The sequence below is a fragment of the Phascolarctos cinereus genome, unplaced genomic scaffold, assembly GCF_003287225.1.
Source record: "Phascolarctos cinereus isolate Bilbo 61053 unplaced genomic scaffold, phaCin_HiC Scaffold_726;HRSCAF=1367, whole genome shotgun sequence".
Taxonomy (NCBI): Eukaryota; Metazoa; Chordata; class Mammalia; order Diprotodontia; family Phascolarctidae; genus Phascolarctos; species Phascolarctos cinereus.
Genome location: NW_027556098.1, coordinates 351,989,059 through 351,998,799, shown reverse-complemented (window position 1 = coordinate 351,998,799; position 9,741 = coordinate 351,989,059). Strand labels below are relative to the sequence as shown.

The following is a 9,741-nucleotide window of genomic DNA, read 5'->3' as shown; positions in this document are numbered from 1 at the left end:
GGTTGGTCTTCTCTAGAATTCCTCTAGACCCTGAGATTTCTCTTGTGATTGAATAGTGCAGAGACCACACTTTTACACTTTTTCCTGATTTCACTTTCTCATGCCAAGGATGAGTCTGAATAGTATACTGCCAACAACAACTTAGCCCATTCATAAATTAGGAGAGCTCTTTCAACTAAAATGGAGTACCTAGTCTAATATTGCCACATCTTGGGAGAACAAGTTAAAAATTTCCCCGTTTCTGAAATGAAATAATTAGATGTGGGTCCTTAAGGTTCCTTCTAGCTATAAATTCAACAATTCTTTAAGGTTGCTGGCCCTCCGTTGTGGTTGTGGCATAGGATTGCCTTTTATTTACCTCAAATTAACATCCTTGTAGATACAATGTACCCACCCTTCCCTTGATGTATTATCTAGAGTTCTGGAGAATGAATCCGTATCTTCCCTTTCCACCCGTGTCTCAATTTCACAAATGCTTGATTTAGGATTCTTGGAAGATCTTAAGAAATCCCCGGCGTATCTCCTTGGTCTTGACACTGTAGATGATGGGATTGAGCATGGGAGGCACAAAGAGGTAGACGTTGGACATCATGACATGAACTATGGGTGGGGCCCTCTTCCAGAAGCGATGAATCATGGAGACAGCAATGATAGGCACATAAAAGGCAAGAACTGCGCAGATGTGGGAAATGCAAGTGTTGAGTGCCTTGAATCTCTGTTCCTGTGAGGCAATAGCTAATACAGCCTTTATGATGAGGGCATAGATAGGAGGATGAAGGTTGAGTCAACACCATAGGTAAAGATAACCACAAAGAGCCCATAGATGTTGTTGATATGGATGTCTCCACATGCAACCTTCATGAGGTCAGGATGGAGGCAGTAGGAATGGTGCAGGACATTGCCCTTGCAGAAAGGCAATCGCTTCACTAGGAAAGGGAAAGGGAAGAGTGTGACAAAACTCTTTGCAAGGATGATCAAGCCCATGACCACAATGCGGGTGTTAGTGAGGATGGTAGAATAACGTAGAGGGTTGCAGATGGCCACAAAGCGGTCAAAGCTCATAGCCAGCAGGATCCCAGATTCCATGAAAGAGAAAGTGTGAATGAAGAACATCTGGACCAGACAGGCATCAAAGCCAACCTCATGGTAGTTAAAGCAAAAAGTACCCAGTACAGTAGGCAATGTAGAAAGGGAGACACCAAGGTCATTGAGGGAGAGCATGGATAGGAAGTAGTACATTGGTTGGTGCAGGGCAGTCTCTTGTAACACAAGGCCCAGGATGGCAAGGTTGCCCCCAATGGAGATCAAATAGAGCAAGCAGAAGATGAGCGCTACCCACCCTTCTCCAGTCTCTAGGCCTGGAATGCCTGTTAGCTGCAACTTGGCTGGTTGGAAATGTGAGTCATTGAAACCCCACATAGTAGGGAAAGGTATAGACCATTCAGAATGGGGCTGGTATGTAGATGTTTTGGGACCTGTTCTCAGCCTCACTCTCTTCCAGTCCCTATCTCCAGATACAAAAGGAACACATGGCTATTAGGCTGCAAGATGACATAATAGATAAAACACTGGACCTGGAATCAAAAAGATTCGAGTCAAATTCAGCCTCAGATACTTATTAGTTGTGTGACTTTGGACAAATCACTTAACTTCTATCTCAGTTTCCTCATTTGTAAAATGGAGACAATAATAACATCTATCTCCCAGGGTTGCTGTGGGGATAAAATAAGATAATGTTTGTAAAATAGTTTGTAAACCTTAAAGTACTACAGGCATATCTCAGAGATATCGTGAGTTTGATTCTAGACCACCACAATAAAGCAAATATCACGATAAAATGAATCACATGAATTTTTTAATTTCCCAGTGCCTAGAAAAGTTGTGCTTATACTATACAGTGGTCTGTTAAGTGTGCAATAGTATTATGTCTAAAAAAAGCAATGTACATACTTTAATTAAAAATACTTTATTACTAAAAAAATGCTAACTATCAACTGAGCCTTCAGTGAGTGGTAATCGTTTTTGCAAGTAGAGGGTCTTGCCTTGATATTGAAGGGTTTTGACTGAACAGGATAGTGGCTGCTGAAGGCGGGGGTGGCACAGGCAATTTCTTAAAATAAGGCAACGATGGAGTTTGCCACATGGATTGATTCTTCCTTTCACTTGAACACTTGGAAGCCATTTCAGGGTTATTAATTGGCCTAATGTCAATATTGTATCTCAGGAAACAGGGAAGTTGAAGGAGGGACAGAGATGGGGGACAACCTTTCAGTGGAGCAGTCAGAACACACACAACATTTATCAATTAAGGGCATCATCTTATATGGGTGTAGTTTGTGGCATCCCAAAACAATTACAATAGTAACATCAAAGATCACTGATCACACATCACTAAAAAAGATATAATAATAATGAAAAAAGGTTAAATATTGCAACAATTAGCAAAAATGTGACACAGAGACATGATGTGAGCACATGCTGTTGGAAAAATGGCACCAACAGACTTGCTTAAAGCAAGGTCGCTATAAACCTTCAACTTGTAAAAAAAAATGCATTATCTGTGAAGCGCAATAGAGTGAAGCACAATAAAACAAGATATGCCTGTATATGAGGGGCAGCTAGGTGGCACAGTGGATAGAGCACTGGGCTTGGAATCAGGTAGACTCATCTTCATGAGTTCAAATCTGACCTCAGACACTTATTGGCTGTGTGACCCTGGACAAGATATGTACCCCTGCCTGCCTCAGTTTCCTCATCTGTAAAATGAGCTGGAGAAGGAAATGGCAAACCACTCCAGTATCTTTGCCAAGAAAACCCCAAAATGGGGTCACAAAGTTTGACATGGTTAAAATGATTGAACACAACAATAACATGCCTGTATATACATACTGGCAATTTGTTGCTGCTATAATTATTATTATTATTATTATTATTATTATCATCATCATCATTATCATCATCATCATCATCACAAGTTGACTCCATGATCTGGGGCACTGGGGAGCAAGAATGACAGAAACCTCAAGCTTTTCTTTACTCTAGCATTGTGACCCCACCCCGCAATATGTACTCGGAATGTCTGTGGGAAGATACCTATCATGAGCAGGGGGATACTGTGTTCTTTCTGTTAAGAGACTGCCAGAGTATTCTCTGGATGCTTCCTTTGAGACTCTAGAGACAAGAGAGGAGGGAATGGTTCAAAGATACACTTTAATACAAGAACCTTCAAAGAATAGTTTAGGACTAGTTTTTATCAGTTTCTACTCTACTTCAGAACTTAACTAAGCCAGTCCTTAGATTCTTTCATGCTGTTCAAAGTTAAAAATTGACTAATCCCTCTCCCCATCATGGAGTCAGTTAAAAATCATGTTCTTTATCCTCAATTGGGCACAACAATTTTTTTACTTGTCTCATATATACTCCCTTATTACATCTCCCATAGTGGTTGTGCCAAATCTTTTCCCCAAATCCTGCCCCTATGTAAAGAATGTATCTCTTATTTTATTGAGAAAACTGTTCAGCACCTAATCAAAGTTCCTTTGGCTCCTTTTCTTCATGTCTGAGCCTTTATGTCTTTTCTCAAATGCTTTTGCTTCCCTCCCATCTTAGAGAGTCTTCTTATTAAAGCCTTTGATGGTTGCCTTTGATCCCATCATCCACTCCTCCCTTCTCTAGAGCCTTGTTCCATTAATCATCACTTCTCTTTCATATATCTTCAACCTCTGCCTTTCCATTGGCTTGGTCTCATTCCCTACAAACATTTTCAGAGTGACTCCCAAGGCTTTGTCTCTTAGACCGACCTGTCTCCTGAGCTCTGGGCCTGCACCCCTAGCTTCCTGGTGGGCACATCCAGCTGGCTTCCCATAGACACTTCAATTAGTTCCATGATATTTCATATTTAGGCATAAATCTTACAATAGGTATTTAAGATAAAGGTCTTGGAGAACTGCAAACAAAGGGGTACCTTTAAGAGGGAAGGTAGATAGAGATGAGGAAAAGCTTCCTGGAGGAAGGAACATTTGAATTGGGCTTTAGGAATGGGTGAAAGTCCAACAGGTGATAGGCAGGCATTCACGAATCTCACTGATTCTTTGCTTGAGCGAAAAAGAGCATGGCTGAAGGCAAAGAGCATGTTTGGGTATGAAGAAATGTTTAATTTGGCTAGCATATAGAGTCTGTAATGAAAAGTAATAGGAAATGAGGATGGATACATGGAATGGCAAGCTGGGGAAGGCCCTGAATGCCAGGCAAAGTAGTTTGACATTTACTTTGTACAGTAGTAAATCACTGAAAATTTGATATAAGAGGAGTGCCAGGACTAAATCTATGCTTAAGGATTTTTTTTTTCTTGGAACCTTTCTCACGGTAGGGGTAGATAATGGAGTTATGAAGACATGTAAAGAAGCTATTGCAATAGTCCAGGAATTTGATAATAAGGGCCTTTATACATATAAAAATGGTGCTAATATTGAGGCTTATTTTACAAATGAGGAAACCAAGTCCTAGGAAGGCTAAAACTTAACCAAGGTTACATGAGTAACAAATGGTGAAGCTAAGACTCAAACTCAGGTGATACAATGCCAAGTTCAGTGCTCTTCCCACTATTTCCCAGCACCATCCTTGTGCACTCACAACATTATACTCTGTATCATACATGATTAAATGTGTCCATGGGCTATCTGTATTATTGGACTGTTGCTCCATGAGGTCGAGGACCACATAACTTATTTATCTTCACATCCCCTCAAGACGTCGTCCTAGAACTCACACAAAAAGGCTATTGGGACCTGTTTCTTTAATCTAATTTAACTGATTCAGTAAAATAAGAAGGGTTGAAATGGAAACTTATGATCTCATTCTATTCTAAAGTTCTATGTTCCCATGATCTTTAACATAGGCACACACAGAAAAAGACACACAGCAGAAGCCCCACATATACTCAAACACAAAAGAATCTCAGTCATACTCATTTGTAAATAAATATACATACACGTGTACATAGATATATACATAAACACAAACACTCTCATGCAAACTCACATCCACAAACATGAAAACATTCATGAACATACAGCCACATATAGCTATACAACACAAAGTCACATTCACTGGCGTGCAAACATATACTCACAAATACCTCCAAGCCCCTCATACCTGAACATTCACATACCCATTCTTTTGTTTTTATAGTTTTATTCTTACCTGTTGTTCTCATACCATAGTAATTTCCTTAATATACAACCCCATATCTAACCCCTGATGCATTCCCTTATACTAAAGAAAAATAATTAAGCAAGATCAACTAACATGGAGAAGGTTTAAGAGCATATATAAGATTCCCAGCCCACTCCTAACCTGTAAGAAGTCCCATCTTTCCACCAAGAGAAAATAGGAACATAGACACACATTCACTTACCTCTCCCACTCTGGTCCCAAGGGTGTGATACTGTTCTGAAGTGGTTTAGGAAGAATCAAATCAAGATTCTAGTATTTCACATTCTAACAGCTAGCTTCATTTGGGGTGGTTTTTTTGTTTTGTTTTGTTTTGTTTTGGGTAGGCACAGATTCGGGTTAAGGCTGACATTAGGACAAGCTTCAAGGTTTAGGAACAAGGTCTGTGTTGGAACTGGGGTGAGAATTAAGGTCTGAGTCAGAGTAGAGATTGAATCTAGGGCTCAGGGTCAGGCTCTGAGTCTGGTTTGGGTTCAAGGCTTGGATGGTATCCTCAGGAGTGGGGGATGCAGACACTAGATTGTGAGAGGTGCTTCCCTCTCCTTCATGGGGAAAGCAGGCAGAGTGGCCCCTCCCTTACTTGGGGCTAGAATATTTACAAAATTTCTATAGCACTCTGGGGGTTGCATGTGAGGATGAAGGAAGAGCTCCTTAGGGGATCAACTCCCTTGAGCAGTCTGATATTTAGTGGCAGCCTCAGTGTTGACGCTTTCATGGCCATAGGCATGCAAACGCAGTTTTAAGTACACACTCTGAGTTACTCTGATATTTACACACCCAATCCTAACCCTAAAATATTTACAGATATGTACATGGCTCCTAAAGTACATGGTATCTAAGGCATATGCTTAGATACACCATTTGTTATACACTCAAACATACACATAAATGTGGACACACAGGTATATAAAAGCAAAGAAATTCTCATATACTCAAGTGAATTATATATGCATATACATAAAAGCAGATGCATATATATGTATTATACATATGACTTGACAAATTAGTAAATTCAAACAAATAAGTGAATTATATATATATGCATACACATAAAAGAAGATGCATATATATGTATGTATTATACATATATGATTTGACAAATTAGTAAATTAAGGCAAGTAAAATGACTTACATAAAGTTAAACGGTAAGAGGCAGGATTAGGACTGAAACCTAGGCCTTATTACTTGAAAGAAATGATTATAAATAACCAATTATTGGGGAGATACAGGTTTTTTCCCCCTTTTTCCTATTTTCTCATTCAAAGTCTTCAAGGACATCTCTGACTTTGCCTAAAAATTTACTCTACCTAGACCATCTTATCTAGGTGGAGTTATTGCCCCATCCAACTAGAAAAACTTGACAAAGAAAATTTATTCTGGGTGAATTGCAGTCCAATTTGTTCTACTTAGGCTCTAGGGTGGGGTAGGGGGGTGGAGGGTGGGGTGAGGTAGTAGATTCTTTGTCTAGATTGCCCAAGGCTGGGGGTAGTCTGGGAGTAAGAGTGACATAATCAGTCAAGCCCCCCTCAGCCCCTCATTAGAATATGTCCATCTTTCACTATAATATTCATTCTTTTTATTAATTGTTAACCAATCAGAATTGATTGCTCTCTGTCAGGAGCACCCACCGTTCCAAAGGTATATAAGCATCAAGAAGCTGCCATGATCCATCCTTGGTTTAGAAGGGCTGGTCAAATGACCATCTTTTTATTAATTACTGGCTAGCATAATTAATAAAATGATTAATTATCCAGAAACTATGTCTCTTGAACTTTTTATAAAACACAGACTTAAAATCCAGGTGTTGAGTTTGTGTTATTGGTGTCCATGTTATTGGAGTCTGTATAATAAATAGAGTATGTAACTTTCAGGCCACTCTGAGAGTATGAATGTATTTTTTAAATAAAAAGCTTATAGCTCAATTGCTCTTCAACTTCTTTTTGTAAAAAATATTTATTTTGGGGGCAGAGAGCAGTGGATGGAGCACCGGTCCTGGAGCCAGGAGGCCCTGAGTTCAAATCTGGCCTCAGATCAAACACTTGACATTTACTAGCTGTGTGACCATGGGCAAGTCACTTAACCCCAACTGACTAAAAAACATATTTATTTTTAACATTCATTTTTTAAAAATATTGAGCTCTGAATTCTCTCCTCCCTACTCCTCCCCCATCCATTGTGAAGGCAAGAGACATGATATCAGTTATACATGTGAAAGCATGCACAATATATCCCCATATTAGCAATGTTGCAAAAAAAAAAAGAAAGAAAAGCAAGAGAAATAAAAAAAGTGGAAAAAAAATTATGTTTCAGTCTCATTCAGACTCCATACATTCTTTCTCTGGAAGTAGGTAGAATTTTTCATCACAAGTCCTTCAGAATTGTCGTGGATCATCATATTGATTAGAATAGCTAGGTCATTCACAGTTGATCATCATCCAATATAGCTGTTATTATATACATAATGTTCTCCTGGTTCTACTCAATTCACTTTGCATCAATTCAAATAAGTCTTCTCGGGTTTTTGAGAGCATCCTGGGTGTTATTTCTGATAGTACAATAGCATTCCATCACAACCATATACCACAACTCGTTCAAGTATTCTCCAATTGATGGCAATGCCCTTGATTTCTAATTCTTTGCCACCACAAAAAGAGCAGCTATAAATAGCTTTGTATGAATGGGTCCTTTCCCTTTTTCTTTGATCTCTTTGGGACGTAGACTAGTAGTGGTATTGCTGGGTCAAAGGGTATGCATGGCTTTATAGCCATTTGGGCATAGTTCCAAATTGTTCTCCAGGATGGTTGGATTAGTTTACAACTCCACCAACTGTGTATTACTGTCTTAATTTTTCTACATCTTCTCCAACATTTGTCATTTTCCTTTTCTGACACGTTAGCCAATCTGATAGGTGTGAGGTTGTATTTCAGAATTGTTATAATTTGCTTTCTCTAATTGATAGTGATTTAGGAATTTTTTCATGTGAATATGTCCTTTCCTACTTCATCCTCATGCCCTACTCCACTTCTGGAACCATGACATATGACTAAATCAACTCAACACTCCAGATCTTAGCGTGGCACATAGTAACTATTTAATAAATCCTATGTGGTAGGTTCAAAACAAAAAAGTAAATTACTGGAGTAATTCACAAGGAACAGTAGCCAAGAGAGGTAATAATGATAATCTCGTAGCTTAAGATTATCCATCCATATACGCATAGTCAATAAAGAAAGTAAACGTCTAGATATCTTAACTTAAGGAGCTATATTTTATCTCACTGGTATTACTGAGTCTTGGTGGGATATGGCTTAACACTAGATTATGCCTATGAAAAGGTGCACATTAATCAAAAAGTACAGAATCAGAGAGGTATGACAACAATAATTTATGAGAAAAAGCCAGGTATATCCATGGCAGGTGGTAGGTTCATAAATCATAGGTTTAACATGAGTCACAGCACTGTGCTATGATAGCCCCTTCCACGCCCCCCCAAAAAAAAACACCTTCTTAGGCTGAATTAATAGATGGGTAGTGTCCAGAACAAGAAGGGTGATAATCCCTTTGTACTCTGCCTTGGTCAAATTAAATCTGGAGTATTATATTCAGATCCCAGACCTGCATTTTAAGAAGGACACTGACAATCTGGAACATATCCTGAGGAAGGTAATCAGGATGGTGAGAGATGTCATATGTGGAATGATATAGGAGACAATCTGGCATAGTGAAACACTGACTTTAGTGCCAGGAAGACCTGGGTTCAAATCTCAGATATTTACTAACTCTCCGACCTTCGGCAAGCCCTTTAACTTATCTCAGCCTCAGTTTCTTCATTTATAAAATTGGATTAAAATAGCTGGAATAATTACCTCACAAGGTTATTGGGAAGAACAATGGAAATGATGTATACAAAGCACTTTGTAAATCATAAATGTTAAAGAAATGTGAGCACTTGTTAATGTTATTTATGGAAAGGATTGGGGATGTTTAATTCTCAGAAGAGAAGATTTGGGACAATATGATCCTTTTCTTCAAACATCTAAAGGGTTGTCAAGTAGAAAAGAAATTAGATTTGTTCTACTTGGCCCTAAAGAGAAGACCTAGAACTCTGAGGTGGCAGCACATCACACCTATCAGATTGGCCAACATGACAAAACAGGAAAATGATAAATGTTGAAGAAGATGTGGGAAAATTGGAACATTAATGCATTGTTGGTGGAGTTGTGAAACCATTTGGGAGAGCAATTTGGAACTATGCCCAAAAGGCATAAAAATGTACATACCCATTGACCCAGCAACAGCACTTCTAGGGCTGTATCCCAAAGAGATCATAAAAATGGGGAAAGGGCCTATATGTACAAAATATTTACAGCAGCTCTTTTTGTGGTGGTGAAGAACTGGAAATTGAGGGAATTTGCCCAGCAACTGGGGAAGGGTATATGAACAAGTTGTGGTATATGAATGTAATGGAATACTATTGTGCTATAAGAAATGATGAGCAAGTGGACTTTA

The 9,741-nt window shown here is 38.9% G+C and overlaps 1 protein-coding gene across 1 annotated transcript; it reads right to left on the bottom strand.

Annotated features, from left to right (window-relative positions):
* Nucleotides 1–481: 481 nt before the first annotated feature.
* LOC110195217 (olfactory receptor 51I1-like) lies at nucleotides 482–1,419 on the bottom strand. Its single transcript, XM_020967849.1, is given in 2 exon segments — nucleotides 482–765; nucleotides 768–1,419. Coding segments are annotated over 2 exon segments (936 nt in total).
* Nucleotides 1,420–9,741: the final 8,322 nt, after the last annotated feature.